This window comes from Danio aesculapii, chromosome 2 (genome assembly GCF_903798145.1).
Source record: "Danio aesculapii chromosome 2, fDanAes4.1, whole genome shotgun sequence".
Lineage (NCBI taxonomy): Eukaryota > Metazoa > Chordata > Actinopteri > Cypriniformes > Danionidae > Danio > Danio aesculapii.
In genome coordinates, this window is record NC_079436.1 from 6,999,828 (window position 1) to 7,020,116 (window position 20,289).

The 20,289-nt window shown below is 34.9% G+C and overlaps 1 protein-coding gene across 1 annotated transcript in view; it reads right to left on the reverse strand.

Annotated features, from left to right (window-relative positions):
- Window positions 1-15,606, reverse strand: part of usp33 (ubiquitin specific peptidase 33) — a 64,056-nt gene extending 48,450 nt beyond the window's left edge. The window contains exons 1-5 of the mRNA XM_056471806.1: window positions 15,400-15,606; window positions 12,038-12,128; window positions 9,581-9,634; window positions 7,657-7,719; window positions 106-258 (exon numbers count right to left, since the gene is read on the reverse strand). Of these exons, the coding sequence (XP_056327781.1) occupies window positions 106-258; window positions 7,657-7,719; window positions 9,581-9,634; window positions 12,038-12,121 (354 nt within the window). The 5' untranslated portion in view covers window positions 12,122-12,128; window positions 15,400-15,606. The remainder of the gene's footprint in view (window positions 1-105; window positions 259-7,656; window positions 7,720-9,580; window positions 9,635-12,037; window positions 12,129-15,399) is intronic.
- Between the last annotated feature and the right edge of the window lie 4,683 nt (window positions 15,607-20,289).

The window sequence follows — 20,289 nt, forward strand, 5'->3', positions numbered from 1 at the left end:
CTAGAGAATTCTCTTGATTTTAAAATGTTCAGATATTTAGACTAGAAACAAAACAAAAACGGAGTAAGAAAAGGTTTCCATTGAAAGTAACATAAGAGTTCTGACCTGGAAGGGAGTCTGTACTGGGGATACTGCTTTGGCAGCGTTGGGCAATTGTTTATGTGGACCCAGTTTCCTTTCCAGGAAAACCTCCTTGGTGCAGGCATAACACCACACTCTCAAAGTGGTCAGATTGACCGTCAAGTTGTGCCGCGTCTCCTGAAATGAAATGGCAGTAGAGATTAGATCGACATTTCAAGGTGTATCTTGAAGTTTACAATGCTAAAATACAAATTTTATGAAACATTTTTTGGGGGAAATGGGACATTTTACAATTCACCTAGTGTTAAAAAGTTGAGTTCAACCATTTTTGAATTCATTGCGACTATTTCTGAGTCTGGTGGGAGCAGCTTTAGCTTATGCTAAATTCAGACTGCATGATTTTAGCCCCGATTTTGACTCGCTGACAGGATTTGAGAAATCGCAGACAAATGCCTGAAATCACAGGCAAATCGGTGCTCGTGCACGCAAGTAACAATCACACAGCGTGAACTATCAAGGACGCGATCTGAGAGAATCGCAGATGAGTCGCCGACGCCCGTGAGATATTTGGCATGCTAAATATCTGGAGCTGTCGGCGATTCAAATCAGGCCGTGTGATATGTGTTCTGATTGAAAATAACATCCGCAATCACCTACAGCCAATGAGAGAGCAGCATTCACTAGTACGGGTACCTGCTGGCCAGCGGGGGGTTAGGGAGAAGTTAAAAGCACTCATTATCGGTTTATTTGGACCCAAGAAATGGAGGAAAAACTCAAATTTGGAAAATTTATGTAAATTTGGCAGGAGGACCTGTGTCTGTTTGACGTGTCATCTGAGCAATATCACAACCGGGTCAAAAAAGAAAAAAAAGTTTAGGAGAAGTTGATAATTCCCTTTAAACCCAGGTGAGTAAAATAAGTACATTTTCTACCTCATAAAGGTTTCTTTCTCATTATGTAGTTGATAACAAAATATATACTACGTGACCTCGTGTTATTTCCATGTCACTTCTCACGTGTTTGGTTGTCTTCTTCCTATTTTAAAGTCATGCAGTGTGAAACCTCCTGTCGCCGATCCATCTTGCAGTTTAAACACAGCACAATGGAACTCTGGCCCAGACAGTCATGCAGTGTGAAAACATCCATGAAATGACTAGTTTGAATATCATACAGTCTGAACTCGGCATTAGCTTAGCATAAATCATAAAAACAGATTAGACCATTAGCATCTCAGTCAAGAAATAAATAAATAAAAAAAGATAAAGATAAAAAGATAAATTTCCTGTTCATATTCCGTTAGTCTTAGTGCTTAAAGCTCCACAATGCATTGGCGATGAAAAAAAAGAGATTTTCAATGTGTATCTTGAAGTTTACAATGCTAAAATAAAAATTATGAAACACTTTTTTGGGGGGAAATGGGACATTTTACAATTCACCTAGTGTTATAAAGTTGAGTTCAACCATTTTTGAATCCTTTCCGACATTAGCTTAGCATAAATCATAGAAACAGATTAGACCATTAGCATCTCAGTCAAAAAATAAATAAAAAAAAGATAAAGATAAAAAGATAAATTTCCTGTTCATATTCCATTAGTCTTAGTACACAATGTAACAACAGAAGAGTCAAGCGTTTAATAGAACATTATCTTTTTTTTTTTATGAGATGCTAATGGTCCAATAAAATTCAATGATCTATGCTAAGCTAAGCTAAAAGTGCTTCCACCAGACCCAGAGATTGTCTGAATAGATTTAAAAATGGTTAAAGTAACTGTTTAACTCTAGGTGACTTGTTAAAAGGAGCTTATTTCCAAAAAAATAAGTGTTACTTTCAAAATACCAGGTCTGAAAAAAAATGCTTAAAGCTCACAACAATGCTTAAAGCTCCACAATGCATTGGCGATGAAAAAAAAAAGAGATTTTCAATGTGTATCTTGAAGTTTACGATGCTAAAATAAAACTATTATGAAACACTTTTTTTTGGGAAATGGGACATTTTACAATTCACCTAGGGTTAAAAAGTTGAGTTCAACCATTTTTGAATCCATTACGACATTAGCTTAGCATAAATCATAGAAACAGATTAGACCATTAGCATCTCTGTCAAAAAATAAATAAATAAAAAAAGATAAAGATAAAAAGATAAATTTCCTTTTCATATTCCGTTAGTCTTAGTACACAATGTAACAACAGAAGAGTCAAGCGTTTAATAGAACATTATCTTTTTTTAATGAGATGCTAATGGTCCAATAAAATTCAATGATCTATGCTAAGCTAAAAGTGCTCTCACCAGACCCAGAGATTGTCTGAATAGATTTAAAAATGGTTAAAGTAACTGTTTAACTCTAGGTGACTTGTTAAAAGGAGCCCATTTCCAAAAAAATAAGTGTTACTTTCAAAATACCACGTCTGAAAAAATAAGCTTTTTTTTGGTCAGCAATGCTTAAAGCTCCACAATGCATTGGCGATGAAAAAAAGAGATTTTTTTCTTACTAATATTATGTCTGAACTGGAAGATATTACAAACACCAGGGAAAATTCCAGATAGCAGATGGGCTAGTTTACTTCAGAGATTTGCCTGTGTATGTGTGTGTGCAAACTGCATACACATAATCATCAAACATGCACAAAGGTGGTCACTCTTCAAAATTTAGGGCAAAACAAAAGTGTGTCAATGCAATGGGGAGGGGCGCTGCTGTGAGGCCTGGACACACACTACAGTTGTGGCCAAGGGGTCTCTACATTATTCATGTGTCTGGATTGGCTTTCATTGCAGCACTAGAACTGGTGCAGCTGCAGCCAGACAGGGGCAGTTAAAACATTTATGAGAGCTGCGCCAATATACAGACCCTGCCAACATCTGCCACTCCGACCATATCAGTGATGAATAGGATGTAATACACACCTCTGTCCATTTGGACTCAAAGCATGAGAGGATAACATAATAGAAAACTAGTCTACATTAAGAACTGTGATACAAACACACTGCAGCTATGCCTCAGGGAACTCACTCTATTAGAAAGTGTTATTAATATTATAATAAAATAATACAGACATAGCTTTATTGGTCAGTGCATGATGAGAATATTTGACTATGAAGAATGACAATATGGAATTACTCCATAATACAGGGCTATGATGAAGACGGCATATTTTGTAGTCCAAAGCCCAGATAAGAGTTACTGAATTATTATTTTTGGATAAGTTTAATATCTGAAATGTGGTTTGCAGTTAAAACCAGCTCAAGATATGCTCATGTTTTATCCATTGTGGCTTTGTGGAGCTGCATGTTTTGTTCTATTAAATAAAATAAAATCTATTGGGGTTGTTGTGGAATTAAAAATCAAATGCCAATTAAGTTACGTCATATGCTCTGCTTTTACAACCAAATACAATCAAACTCTTTTATTAGCATTCTAGCTTACGCTCACCGGCCACTTTATTAGGTACAACTTACTAGTACCGCTTTTGCCTTCAGAATTGCCTTAATCCTTCATGGCATGCATTCAACAAGGTACTGGAAATATTCCTCAGAGATTTTGGTCCATATTGACATGATAGCATCACACAGTTGCTGCAGATTTGTCGGATGCACATCCATGATGCGAATCTCCCGTTCCACCACATCCGAAAGGTGCTCTATTGGATTGAGATCTGGTGACTGTGGAGGCCATTTGAGTACAGTGAACTCATTCAAGAAACCAGTCTGAGATGATTCGTGCTTAATGATATGGCGCGTTATCCTGCTGGAAGTAGCCATCAGAAGATGGATACACTGTGGTCATAAAGGGATGGACATGGTCAGCAACAATATTCAGGTAGGCTGTGGCGTTCACATGATGCTCAATTGGTACTAATGGGCCCAAAGTGTGCCAAGAAAATATCCCTCACACCATTACACCACCACTACTAGCCTGAACCGTTGATGCAAGGCAGGATGGATCCATGCTTTCTTGTTGCTGATGCCAAATTCTGACCCTATCATTCGAATGTTGCAGCAGAAATCGAGACTCATCGGACCAGGCAAGGTTTTTCCCAATCTTCTATTGTCCAATTTTGGGTAGCCTGTTTGAACTGTGGCCTCAGGTTCCTGTTCTTAGCTGACAGGAGTGGCACCCGGTGTGGTCTTCTGCTGCTGTAGCCCATCTGCCTCAAGGTTGGATGTGTTGTGCATTCAGAGATGGTATTCTATATACCTTGGTTGTAACGAGTGGTTATTTGAGTTACTGTTGCCTTTCTTTTAGCTGGAACCAGTCTGGCCATTCTCTTCTGACATCTGGCATCAACAAGGCATTTGCACCGACAGAACTGACGCTCACTGGATATTTTTTTCAGTCCATTCTCTGTAAACCCTAGAGATGGTTGTGCGTGAAAAACCCAGTAGATCAGCAGTTTCTGAAATTTAGTTTCTGAAATCCAGCCCGTCTAGCAACAACAACCATGCCACATTCAAAGTCACTTAAATCACCTTTCTTCATCATTCTGATGCTCGGTTTGACCAAGTCTACATGCCTAAATGCATTGAGTTGCTGCCATGTGATTGGCTGATTAGAAATTTGTGTTAACGAGCAGTTGGAAAGCTGCACCTACTAAAGTGGCTGGTGAGTGTGTATTTACGTCAAAGACTATACACAAGACATGTCACTCATATTTTTTTGAATGGGGAAAAGTGTAACAGTCAATATGGTGAATAAAGTCCCGCCTACTAGTATAGGAGCCAATCATCGATCGTTATATGGTGAATAAAGTCTGCTTTCTAGTACAGGAGCCAATCATCGATTGCTATAGTCTGACGATACTCTGGGGGAGGGGCTCGGACCAGACGTGAGTTTCTGCAGATTTTTTGTGATTTGGACGTTTATAAATGAAATTAAAGAGACAGTTGTTGTTCACTTTAATTAATGATACCTAATATGAAATTCAATGGTAAGCTTGACAAGTAGTTTTGGGAAAATTTGATGTTTCCCCACAGAATGCCTGAGCATACTGCCTGAGAGGCATTTCAAAGATGGCCACCGAGTGAAATGACTTTATTTACGTACATCTAAACATTAGGTACATGTTGTCAAAAGTGATGTTAAAGTTACATAACTGGTGAAGTTTGTATATTGTAAATGTTTTTCTGACAATCACATTTATGCATCAAATTGATTAGAAATGCTCTTTTTTGATGATTATCGTAAACAATTAGAATAGTCACAAAGCTTATTTTCTGCAATAGACCCAAAAAATAATGGTAAAATTTAAATTTGTAGAGATTACTGGGGGAGATTAATGAGAGGAAATGAATTCTGTGTGCAGAAAAAGACGAAGGCAAATAATTTGTTTAAATCATGAAATAAAGGTTATTGTGGTGAAATTATGGCCAATGGCTCAGTCTTCTCTCTGTGGTTTTCACAGACACAGGGTGTTTTAAGGGGTTTTGGTAATGGGTAATCAGAGTGGGCGTTAGTGGGGAAAAGAAGATCCCCACTGGAGCGTTGGTTAATAATGAATGAGAATAAAAAGGGATGCACTAATACCACTTTTTACTGAATATGCCCCATACAGAAACACTCACGTCTACTTGGTACTCGCTGATAAAAGTAAAAGAACCTGCAGTTTAATTAATATGTCATTTTTAAAAATATTTAATAGCAAAGCCAAAAAGATATTACATGCCTGGATTAAAAAACAAACACGTGTTGTCATTTTAACACACAGCATAGTGAAATGCACTGTACGAGCTTGTTGCTTTCACTGGTCATGTTACTGCTCTGTCACATTTTATTTAACACTTAATAGCGTAGTAGATATTAGACCTGTTCCATTGCAGCTGCACAATTATAAAATGACACTAACATTCTATCATCAAACAAATACAGATGTTTTACAGATTGCTGTAACCTTCATGTGGTTCCAAACACACAAGACCTTTGTTCATCTTCGGAATATAAATGAAAATATTTTGGATGAAATATTGGAGCTCTTTGATCCTCTATAGACAGCAAAAAATTCCGGAAGATTTCAAAGCAGTGTCAAAACAGTCCATGTGCCATGAATTTTACAAAGCTTTTGTGCGCACCCAAAACACACAAAAAAACCATTATTTTTTGCACAAAAATAACTCTTGCAGTGTTTCCTCTAGGATTTTTTCCACAATCGGGAATCGGGACAGAGTTCTGGTGGGTCTCTAATAGTATGTCTGGGGGCCCCAAAATGGCATGGGCCCTTTGAATCGTCCTAACTTCCCCCCCTTAATGGCGCCCCAGCAACCAAATGAAAAGAAAGCCTACATTCTGCGCCTGCATGAGAGGATGTATCTTTCCATGCCTTCAGGTGGCAGTAGTCTGTATTCATTCCACAAAAGAAAATCAAAAGTAGTGCTGCACACAACCTGTAAGCAAAGCAGCATTCTCGCTCAATGTTTCTATACAGATCTGGTAATCCATATAGTTTACTATAGTTGGACAGCCTGCTTCTTTGTGTTCCACCTAGACTTGCATCGTTTGCCTAGTTTCGTTACTTTAGTTTTTGTTTGCTTGCTCCGATTCGTAGCTGAGCAGCCAATCAGAGCACTCTCTTTCACCGGAGGCCAATGCTAACTGCATGCTGAATCAGGCAAACTCCCTCCAACATGTGTGCTTCTCCAAACAATCTAGTACCAAACAAATTACCCTGAGAGATGCTCACAGATGGCCAGACGCTGCCTAACAACCAACTTGTTTCTGGCCTTTGTGTGAAAAAGAATTTACAGACATCCTTAATCTCAGACTCAACATCTTCAATATCTGTTCAACGTTGTTTTGTCTGCAAGTACTTAAAACACATTTCATTCGATTCATTTTCATCACTCGAGCCTTCAGATATGTGCGTGGAAAGACAAGACAAACACATCAGTAATCTAATTATTTTCCTTAATCTGAATAAGGCAATAATATGATTAGAGTGTTTACATGAGCTGCTTTTTGAATCATCCTTTCATGTTTCTGTTTTACAACATAGTTTGATTAACGTCTTTAGGTCCCCATTTAACACTAATTTCCTCTTAGTTCTCTCCTGCTTAAAGCCATTCTTATTTGTTTGTCGTCAAGCCGCACGACAGCTGTCGTGTGTGTGCATCCTGTGACGAAATGTAGTAAAAAGTACTACAAAATGGTAATAGTTTGATTAAGGTGTTCTGCGCTTCAGTAATGTGACTAAAATAGGAATGCTTCACTTAAATGTCTTATTTCGCTTACTATTAAGTTCGATTATGACTTAAGTCAGATTAATGTCATTGCAATAAATAAATTAATTAATAAAAATTTTTTTAAATGCCTGTTTACATGGTAGACTCATAATCAGAGTATTGTCTCAATTGTTTTAAAATCCGAGTATTGTGTCCATGTAAACCTACTCAGTGACAGCTCACTGTGGGTGAAAACATCAGCTGCAAGTACACTTTTTAAACAAAAAAAACCCTGTTTTATTAAATACAATATAAATATAAATACAATATAAATAAATAAATTGCTAAATAAAATCTTTATTTCTTGGCATATTACTTTCCATAATCATTGCTAAAACATGGTGAAAGCAGTGAATAAGATTACTAACCTGAGAGTGGACGGTGCTGTGATCCGTGTGTGATTCTCCACAGCCAACATACGAACAGCCATTCTGAAAGAAATAAAGGTGCAATTATTTTCTGTAGATTACATTAGAAAATGATTGTTAAAAGTAGATTTTATCCAGACAGACAGACATTTTTATATGTTTATTTGTGTATTTTAATCAGTTATCAGACATAAAACAGGGTTTCTGCATATATCAATGTCAAATTTAAGACCTTTTTAAGACCATTAAGTATTAAGCAAGACCTTTATCACAATATCAAATACACGCATACACAAAGAGGAAATGCAAAATCACAAAATTAGTGATAAAATAAATGTATTCAAATTGAACAGTCCTAAAGACAGCTTAGATGCACCATTGAACTATAGAAAAAACAAACATCTTAAGGCTGATTTATACTTTCGCCTGGCGATGCATCTCACACCTCACGGAACGGACGAGGCTTTTATACTTGACACATTCGCCATTGAGATATTCTTTTAAATGACAGGGGGCAGCCAAAAAAATCTGACAGTAAAATTTGACAAATAAACAGAGAAGTTGCAAGTTTCCGGAACTAGGTCATATTATTATTATCATTGAGGGTTTTTAAACTAATGGTTTATTATTATTTTTATAATTTATTATAAATGATTATAAAGAATTTTATAACCATTCAAGATTTTTTAAATCAAACTTTGATGCATCACTTGCTTTTGTTTATATCTCGAACAGTTCTACCTATTAAAGTTAAATATTAATGGCAACAGAACATAATAAATATTTTTATTATGGCAAGAATAAAAGCAAAAAAAAAGTACACTTACAAAAAATGCTGACGTTTTTTTTTTATTTTGCCCACTCAACAACTCACACATTACTGTCTGGCTAGTTTCTGTCCTCTATTTATAAGCTAAAAAAGGAAATAATGGTCCAACATTCCTGAGTATATTGTAAATTGACAGGCTCATATATTCCTTTAAAGTTATCAAAGACATCATTTGTTACTTAATTTTAGCTTGTAACTTGTAAATTGTTTTAAATTTAAAAATGTAATATATACATCAGTGTAAAACCTATGAATGGTGGAAAAACATATTCTGTAATATTAAAACCACCTTGGTCTCCACTTTTGCATCGCCTCTTATTTTTGTTTTAACAAACTTATCCCTCAGGTTTTTCTAAACTTTTACAAAAACGCTGTCCTTTCCCACGACTGTTGCAATTTCTAGCCAAGAATTATTGTTCATCTGGTTCTCCCTATGATCATGCATGAACGGATCAAAAGGATGTCTGTACAGTCGTACTTGTATCAGACAAAATCTCTTCAAAGTGTTTCACATTCAACTCAAATGAAACACGGCACCGAGCAAACTGTTCACTCGAGTCTCAACAATTTTTTTGAGCTCCTCAAGTCTAAATCATGTCGCACCCAAAGCGAAACTCCACAAACACAGGAATGACGTCACATTCGCCACGCACACTGAAATAAACGAAAAGCTGATTGGCTATTGCATGTTGGTCTCATTTGTAGTCGTAATACCGCAACATACATTTGGACTAGTGAAATATAGAACTACAACACCACGAAAACCAAGCAACAACAACAAAAATGAATTTAAATGAGCATTAGATGTAGCGTTACGTGGACATTGGAAAAATAAGTCCTGTGCAAAAATATTTAAGACCTAGAACAGCAAATTTAAGACTTTTTAAGGCCTAAAGTTTAGATTTTAAGACTTTTTAAGACCCGCGCGGAAACCCTGTAAAAGTAATTTTCACCAGATTACTCTCACCAGAGTATTTTAAAAATGTTGGCACAATTTATGGAGAAACATCTCTTTATATGAAGGAAACTTCCATTTCGCCACGTCAACATCAACACAAATGATGGAGATACATCACTCTTATAAAGATAGCTTACCTCTAGACATGCCCAAAGGTTTGGGCCCCCAACTTTGCAGTCCTGACACTGACCCTGAAAACAAACACATTTATATATGAGTGTCTTTCCAAGTCTATATGCCATGTAGAGTACTACACGATATTGGAAAATATTGGGCATTACGATATTTTGTTTTGCTCAGAAAGGTCATGTGTAATGAACACATTTGTATGTTTTTTTTCTCAAAGTGACGTCATGACATGAGCATACCTGTCAACCCTCCCGTTTTTCCCGGGATTCTCTCGTATTTTACAGTTCTATCCCGCTTTCATCCCGTAAAAGTATTTTCCAGTATTTCTCCCTTATTTTCAGTCTTTCTCTGAAAGGTGGCAAATAAACATTAAAGAGCCGAGCTTCCCTATACGCAACCCATACCGCCAAACCACCAGGAGCGACCCCTTGCTCTTAAATGTGAGTCTGTTGTGTGCTTTCGCTTTGTTTAGGCATGAAAACACTTGGAAATAAATATAAAAACCGCGGGATTCCCTTTCCTTTTCATTACAGGTGCCGTCTCCCCTTCATATGCAATCCTCATATAGCGGTGTGTGACTGTCAGCTGACGTGCTCCATAGTGATAAATAGACGCTATTTTCCAAACGGATTCTGTACACGCGATTTGAAGTGAAGTGAAAGTCTGGGTTTTGGGTGCATGTTTGAACAGACATATACACATAATTATTATTATTAATAATTAATTAAAAATTATAAATAATATTAATAATAATAATAATAATAATATCTAAAGATGTCGATTTTGGTGTTTTTTTTTTAAACACAACTAATTTAGTCCTACATGAGCATAAAAAGTTAAGCAATCAAAAACTTTCATTATAACATTAGCATTTTTAAAGTGACACCTGTTATTTAATGTAATGAAAATAAAAAAATCTAAACAAATAAGAGATTCATTCGTTGCTCTTTAATCAGAATGTTTAAGTTATACAGTGAAGAAACGGCTGATGAGATTTGATAGCTTGAATCTATTTCATTATAATAGCTTTTAATTTTAATAAGCTGAACTGTTTGCTTATGTATTTGCTGCTAATGTATACTATTTCATTTTTCTTTTGTAAATAATAATAATAAAACATATTTCTGATCATTTAACTGTTTATTTACAAAAAAACAGCTCCAAATGAACATATTTAGTCATTTGGGATTTTTTTAAAGGGGGGAGGGGGAATCCCTTATTTTGGTGGGCATATCCCTTATTTTCACATCCCAATGTTGATAGGTATGCATGAGTTGTAGAAGTGAAAGTGAAACTTAAATTTAAATGATCATATCACATTTTAGAGTTATGATTATGACAAGCATATGATGTTTTCTTTCTTTCACACTGAACACAGTGTTGTGTGTGAGTATACAGTGCATCCGGAAAGTATTCATAGCACTTCACTTTTTCCACATTTTTTTTGTTACACGCTTATAGGGTATATGCAGAGCTAGTGCTTCTTTCCATAATGATAAACTTCCGGTGAGCCGTTAATGTGACTTTTTTTTCCATTTTATACGGTTCCTTTTACAGCATTGATGTTGTAATGTAATTAAAATACAATCAGTTAAATAGACTTTGCCATTCATTTAGTTGCTCATGCGTAAAGCGAGACAAAAAGCCTTTTAAAGAAATTATTCATACAGTTTTGCCTAAATTCTGTTTTTACTTTTTATATTTGGCGCCAGTTAATCAGGAAGTGACGATTCTGTTCTCTTTGACTCATTAGATGGAAACGCTGCTTTATTTGCACGTCTTTTAAGCGATATTCCTGTTTTGTGCATTAATTTAACTTGCAACTTTGGATGGAAACATAGCTAATAACAGATCACAAGTATATGTGTCAAACATAATAATTCAACTTCCGAATTATGAATAGTTATATTCCAATATCATCACTTCCCTGTGCATTAAGAACCAGGACAAATTTACAAACTATCATGTCCTCCACCCTAAGTCGATACAAATTTCTGCATTTTAACCAGCAATAAGCCAGCATTGTAGGCCTAATATTATTACCAGATTTTAGAGAAATAAAAATAATAACAGCCTACTAATATTACCCTTAATTTTACATCTACAGAATCGTGAGAAAATCATGATCCTTATTCTTTTGCAAAAAAATCATGATTCTCATTTTATTCATAATCACGTACCCCTACTAATGCAGTACTCTTCAAACCATTCCAAATCGTTTTGTCTGCAATGATGCATTCTGTGTGAATGAAACTTTAGTAGGGCTGCACAAAATATCGCTTCAGCATCGATATCGCAATGTGCAATTCTGCAAGAGTCACATTGCTACATATGCAATGTCAGGTTGGGCATAATATAACATGACCTATTACATGTCCCAATCTAACAGGTTCTAACGGTGTGAAAGACTTTCATTTGAATGTGTTTTTAAGGCCTGTGAATAGGCTTAGTAGGAACTCACTCACATGAGACTTCTGGATGAGTTCTTCTTTGGTGATCTCCCCGACACACTCCAAGTGTGGACAGTCATTGCTGGACACTCCAGACATCACTCTTCTGGAAAGAGATAGAAAGATGAACAAGTTAGTAAACTACTATTACAGTAACACGGGTATGCATGGGTCGATAACCGGTTTCAAGATATACCGCGGTTTGGAAAAGTCAAGGTTTTAATATAGCCAAAATGTTCTGTTTTACCATTCCCAAGGTACATGTATGTTTTTTAATGTATTTTTATGTATTGTAAAGTAATGTGTGTTTTTGAAACTAATGAAAAGAGCAGAAATCAATTATTTATTTTAACTACTTAGCCTGACATGATTACTATTCCAAAATATTATAAAGGTTTCTTAAAATAAAATAAATTGTGTTCAATGGGGAAAAGGTTTTTTTATTATTTATAAAGAACTTATTTTAGAGCAGTAACCTCAATACTGTGATACCGTGGTATTTTTATCCAGGGTTATCATACCGTCGGAAACTTATAACGGCCCGTGCCTAAACATGGGGTTTCTGCAGTTTTCATCAAGTCAAATTTTAAGACCAGTAAGAATAAAATTTCAGACTTGTATAGGACTAAACAGTAAGAATTTTATTCTCTAAGGGCCTAGTTGTGCCATTGGAATTTATTTATTTTTTTATTAGGTTATTAGTAATTTAGTTATTAAAGCAAGTCATTTCTTATGCACATATTTAAAATAATATGTTAATATTATTATTATATAATATGTTAAACATGCATTTTTTTAACAAAGTTTCTTTTCTTTTTTAATATTATAATTATAGATATATAAACTCATGGAGAACTTTTAAACAAATGTTTTTTTTGGTTTTTTTTAAGATATTAAACCATATTGGTTTTTGTTAAAAGTTTTACTGCGATGGCTTGTTGCAGATTGCATGGGTGTTAGCCTGAATGGTTAGATTTACATAGACAATGGAAAATTAAGACCTACAACACAATATGTCAGTGAACTTAAGACTTTAAGGCCTAAAATGTAGTTTTTAAAATGTAAGATATTTTAAGACTTTTATGACCCCACGGACACCCTATAAAAGCTCAAATTCTTTAAAAAAATAAGAAGAAAAATAAGAAAAATAAATAAATAAATAATGATAATAATAATAATAATAATAATAATACATTAAAAAACACTTAATACATACTTTAATACATATTAAACTGTTTTATTTAAGCCCTGCTCAAACTTTTTTTTCCTTATTTGTTTGCACAGCATAAACTGCAACTGGTAAACATGCCATCTGTGTGGAAACTAGAGAAAGACTCACAATCATTTCTTGTTTTAAATTTTCATTTTGATAAAACCTTCAATTATAATCTTTAATTATGCTTTTTTTCAGCTGAAGTTAAACATTTGACATTATTTAAATAAAAAATTGTATACATTGTTTACAACTACCCACTTGTTAGGTTGTGACAAATACAGTTTCCGACTCTACGGCGCTACTCACTTGAATTGAGAAAATATTTGTTTATGAAATTTTATAAAGTAACAGTTTACACAGCAGTCTCTGGACTTGCTGCATCACAGACACCAATATTTTAACAATTTATAAAAAATGCATCACTTTCTGGCCAACGGATATCAGGCATGGCTATATATATTGCGATTGTGATTTTCGAAAGTTTTTTTTTTTCATTTGTTTATCTTTATTATTATTATTTATTTATTTATTTATCTATTTAATTTTTTTACTTAATTATGTTTATTTCGTTTTTTCAATGGGAAGTTAGGCTGTTGAAGAAGGGAAGTATTTATTTGGGGTAGTGTTAACAACAAAATGGACGGATAATTCTAAAAGGAATGTTGTATTTGATATTTCATGTAAAAAAAAAACTAATAAAAAAGAAATTTGAAATAGTGCTAATGTTTAAGTCATACTTGCATGAGATTTCAGACTGAATATTCAAAGAATAATATAGAAGCTTTGTCACAAGGAGGCATGGGCTGGTATAAGATTCTAACGGTATGATAACCTTGGATAAAAATATCACGGTTTCAAGGTATTGAGATTACTCTCTAAAATAAATTCTTTTTAAATGTCTGGGTAAAAAACTAAAACTTTTTCCCCTTTTGAACACAATATATTTTATCTTGAGAAACATTTAAAATATTTTGGAAGAGTAAACGTGTCAAGCTAAATTAAATATTGACATCTGCTGTCATCCTTATTTTCAAAAACAGATTTATTGCAATTTAAAACAGCATATTTGGATATCTTTTCAGCTGGAGATACTGTTATCCTAAAAACAAAACAAAATGTAAATAAAAATCATGCACATATCTATTGCAGAAAATTTTGATGGTTTTAAAACCTTTACATTTACAAACTGCGGTATACCTTGAAAACGGTTATCGTCCCATACCTGGTCACACAAGCTGTCACTGTTCAAAGATGAATTAATGTGCAAATATAAAGCCAACATTGCCTCATTTTCAATTAGTCTTCATTATGGAACTGATAAGTTTATTTGCATAATAGAGAATACCATGGTGTGCACTTACTGCACAAACTCAGAAAACGTTTACATTACATAACCTGAAATCAACAATATCATCAAAATGCTATCTTTAAAAACACAGCTACTGACTATGCAGTTTTGCAGAGATGTTTTGTTCGCAAAACAATCAAATTAAACGACCCAGATAAGTTCCAATAAACCAAAATAACTCAACTATTACATGACACTTTCAAGAAAAAGCAAAACACTAAGTACAAGAATATTTCAGCAGATAGGCCTAACTTTTAGTAGTAATAATAACGCTTAAAGGTAATAATTATGCTGATGACAATGATTAATATGCTTATTATCATTGTAAATATGTTGTACACTATACTCGCATAGCATTGTACAGTCAAGGCCTCTACAGCTGTGCGTGACGTCAGTCCTGTAACGCGTCAGCATAAGCCAGAATCTTCGCTAGGCTAGTTAGCAACTAGCTTCAGGCTGTCACGCACACACGTCCCCATACATTTTTCCTACGATTATAAATCTTTCTACCGTCCCAAGCACAAGAACTGCTAAAATCCCTGCAGGTTGTCACTGAATAAGGTGTTTAGTGCGAAGAAAATGCAGAATAGAGGAGTGTGTGTATGAGTGTGTATGTGAGGCGGGCTAAAGCTAAAGTCAGTGCGCTGCACATCATCTGACAGCTCTGTCTGCATCAGCTTATTTCACAACACCACAGGTACAAGATAACTCAATCAATGCACCGCTTCGTGTAAACAACACCAAGTTGGATGGAAAGCTTCAATTGCCTTACATTTAAATGAGCAAACAGTTGATGATATAATATTAGCTTACCTCTAGGGAAATGCACGATGTTTTAAAAAAATAACCGATTATCGCTTTAGATCTGCTGATGAAGATAGCGGAGATTTAAATACGTCTCTCGGTTATTCAGCTACATTTCTGTTGTATTCTTCGGGTTGCCGACAGTGGTTCTTCCAACGCTTGGTACCAGACACTTTAACTTCAGACTGGAGCTACATGGTATGACACATTCAAACTGCTTCTTCCGGTTGTGAATGAAAGTGAATGGGGGAATCGGTAGCGGCGACGCCTCCTAGTGTGGACGCGCGGAACGACTCGTAGATGCGCATTGATCCCCATGGATCTACCCCTGCCCAACCGCCACCCTTTGGCCAAACTCTGAATTACACTATTGTCAGACTCAGGCGTTTGAAAATGAAAGATGGTGTTTTCAGATACCAGTTTTGTTGTGATGTTTGGAGGTCTCTAGACATCGTCTTCACAGTCTTATTTGTTTTATTTCAGCTAGAATAAATGCAGTTTTAATTATAAAAAAACATTTTATTGTCAATATTATTAGCCCCCTTGAGCATTTTTTTTCCACCTACAAAAAAAAAAAAACGTTGTTATACAATGACTTGCCTATAATTACCCCAATCAAAGTAGTTAAGCCTTAAAATTGCACTTAAAGCTGAATAATCTTTAAAAAATACCTAGTAAAATATTATGTAATGTCATCATGGCAAAGATAAAATAGAAATGTTAGAAAATATTCATTAAAACTTTTATTCATTCATTCATTCATTTTCTTGTTGGCTTAGTCCCTTTATTAATCTGGGGTCGCCACAGCGGAATAAACCGCCAATTTATCCAGCATATGTTCCACGCAGCTAATGCCCTTCCAGCTGCAACCCATCTCTGGGAAACATCCATACACACTTACACTCATACACTACGGACAATTTATCCTACTCAATTCACCTGTACTGCATGTCTTTGGACTGTGGGGGAAACCGGAGCACCCGGAGGAAACCCACACGAACACAGGGAGAACATGCAAACTCCACACAGAAACACCAACTGACCCAGCCGAGGCTCGAACCAGCAACCTTCTTGCTGTGAGGCGACAGCACTACTTAATTGGGGAGGGGGGTATACGGAGGGGCAAATAGTTTAGGAAGGCTAATAATTCTGAATTCTGACAATCTTGTCTCTGTATAATATATATATTTTGGAGACAATGTTAAAAAAAAAAACCAAAAGAATTAAATAACAGTTTCTTTTTCACCTGCTAGTAACAGCAAAAAAAAATTAAATACTTAAAACATCAAATGATAAATCAAATGGTCAAACTATAAATCAAATCCTCAAACCGACTCCACAAATTCAATTCAATTGATGAATCAATAGTGAATGGTGAATCAAATCCTCAAACCGAAAAAGCATGTAGTCAAATTGTCATTAATAAAGGCAGAGTATTCACAGTTATACAACATTTCTATCTGGTTCTCAAATCTTATTAGCTGATAGTTGTGCGAAATTCCCATAATAACAGCACTCGGACAGCCTCTTCACCCTTGTGTATTATTCTGCCCACAAAGAGGGACAGTAGATCTCTTTAGTAAACTGTAGTAGAAACTCACTACAGTTTGACAAATATTGCAGCTGTTGGACAACATAATGTACTTTTGAGGCTTTTTTAGGTGAGAATGTAGTTGTTTAGATTGCAACTATGCAGTTTATTTATAAGGATAGTGCCTATTTAAATATTTATAACTTCGGAGATACAGCGCATCGGCATCCATCAGCCTGTCATTGAGCTAAGCAAAGATGGTTGACATTGTCAATCCACAATATGGCGACAGAGAATGCATAATAAGCCCTTAGAGGAGAAAACTTTCTAAGTCAATCTCTCTCTTTTGTATGTTGTAGTGCTGTATTTATAACATAGTAATTGTAATGTATTGAGTTTGAGATAGGACTCGCATATCAGGAATGTATTTTGTGTTGGCCACTCTTTTGTGTTAGCTTGAGTAACTTTTTAGTTTTGAGTCTCGTGTTTTCGCTATTGCAGACTAGTTCGGTAAAAGAAAGAAGAAATGCTCGCATGTGTTTAGCATTTTTCCTTATCGCAAACACAACAGTATTCTAGTGTTTGCTTTGCTTTGACTTTTTTTCTGGGTTAATTATTGTGCTCTCCTGATTGCAACAGAGAAATACTGGGAAATGTCTTTAGACTGTCATGCCGTTCAGCCTTATAATCTTAAAATGTGAGCAAAATCACCTGTTTTGTCATCACTTTAGGCATTTTGCTAGACAATCATCCAAATACTAGCTTTAAAGTGACGTTGGTGAATTAGTAACAGTTTGCTTATCTGACGTCAGCTGCAGATGTGAATGAATGGCGGAAGAAAGTAGTTCCTCATACAGAATTGTTTTTAGACTCTCTCTCTCTCTATGTGTGTTTGGTTTTAATATTTTAATACATTCTTATGTATATAAACTGTTGGATAAACTGTATATGGCTTTATATTGTCACTGGTGGGCAGAGCCGGCCCAAAGCATAAGCTAACTAAGCGGCTGCTTAGGGCCCAAAGGCCACCAGGGGGCCCCCAAGAGTGCACGAAATAACTGAGTGACTTTCGTTTTTGTTTGTTTGTTGGGTTATGGATTAGGGGTGGGACAAAATATATGCCCATTTATCAAGTTATTTCCGGCCGCGACACATACTCTGGCGCCTGAATTAATTAATCAGTCACTGACTGCAGCAGATTACTGCTTTAGCTACAGTACACCCAGCCACCACCACAGACGCTCTTTCACTTTGCTATATTGCTCGCACGTGCCCGCGGTCAGTGCTGTGACTTATATGTGCTCAAACTTTTTAATTCCGCCAAAATATATATTTGATAAGGATATCAATAGAGGATGAACATATAATTTAAAGGGCCTTGCATTTATTAACCCTTACAGATTTTGGCAAAGTCTTGTAGATGGCATTTTGGCTAAAAATATTAGGGTAATTAAAAACTCTAAATAAAATTACTCTTATTTTAAATAGATGAGTAAATAACGAATGTTCTCTACTGCTGAAAACATCATACGTGCTCAGAGGAGTCTGTGCTCACCTCTCAGAGCATTCTGATTAGTTGAAGAAAAAGTATTAATCTAGTGGGAATGCATGATTGTTTATTCAAAATAAACCAGGGCTAAGCATAAAATGTTTCCATGTTTTCATAAAATAAGTTGGTCAAGTTGTAATGGGTGTATTAAGTGTACAGAAAAATAAAAAGCAATAAATTACTATTTTGACAGTGTTAAATGCATATACCACTAAATTAACATTCTGCTGCTGTGATAGAGACGTACTCTTTTCAGTCACAAACTGCTCACTGCACATCAGCATTTTTTAGCTAGTTTGACAGATGTGCTCTTGTTTTACATTGTTGCAGTTCTATAAATGTGCTGTTAATAAAAGAAATGCATTAGAACTTTTTGATGCATTTTTTTCCCTTTTTTGCATTTTTTAAAGCATTTTTTCCCCATTTTTGATGCATTTTTTCATGATATATTCGTGATTTATCATGGTTGGTTTTCTTGTGATCTATTGATATATCACAGAAAAACAGATATCGTATTTGAAGAAACAGTGCACGGCACAGAAGCAAAACACTTCAAAAACTTGGTGATAAAAAATAAGCTTCTGATTTATACATTTGGTTCAAATTTCTTGTTACATAGCCATGAACTATGAATCATTGACAGTTGGTAAATACACTGCAAAAATGATTTTCTTATTGTTTTTGTCTTGTTTCTAGTCTAAAAATTCTTAAACCAATAAACATTTTCTAGACAGATTTTTAATCAAAATTATGTGTTTTTTTTTTCATAAAATAAAAAAAGCTCAATTATCTGCCAATTAGGGTGAACAAAAGAATATTATTTTTGGTTTTAAATGAGATTATTTTACTTATCTCATTGGCAGATAAATTTTTTCTAGATATTTAGTAATATGCTTTATGCGAATATGCCTTGAAAATGCTTCCTGATTTAATTTGATTTTGATTTAAATAGATTTTTTAAGATTTTTGAACTACAAAATGCTATTTTTTGTCAGTGTTAACATTTATCCATTTTTAAAAAACTCTTTATTGTCACTATTTTTGACTGTTTGGCAGTTTCGTGACTGAATAATAATAATAATAATAATAATAATAATAATAATAATAATAATAAAAAAAAAAAAAAAATAATAATAATAATAATAATAATAATAATAAGTATGCTATTGGCACCTGTTTTGGGTTCTGTCAACGACAATCAAGTTTAAAGTGCAATAAGTGTCTTAAAACATTTTATGATGCAAGCAACACAGCAACAGCAAATAAAATCGATAATTCATGTTTTAAATTTAAAGTGTCAATTTAAAGCGACAATTTGTCACTGTTTGCACCAAGGGAGCCCCAAATAAAATCCTGCTTAGGGCACCCTGAAGGCTTGGGCCGGCCCTGCTGGTGGGACACTAAAAGGCACGCCTCCCACCCCTCCCGATATCCAGCTAAATTGCACTGTTACTCGTGTGATATTGCTCATATAATACCAACAAAAAAAGAATACTAGTAGTTTGGATTAATTTAGCTTCTAGAATTTAACAGTTTAGCATTCCTTGTTTTTGAAATGAATGATTAAATGAATGAATGCTGTTAGACGTTTTTCCTGAAAGTATTTTTTTTTTTTACAATATTAACAAGCCTACTTGCGCCATACTATTATATAAATATATAAAATGTCATTTTTAACTTTCACTTACAGTATGGCTGAATTCTCCTTTTGTTGAATGAGTGTACTCTCATGCGCTCTCTACACGGTTTACTTAACTTTTATTTTGAAAGCTCAGCTGTGTCACCGGAAGTGAATTCCAGATTTACGGAGTGTGTTTGT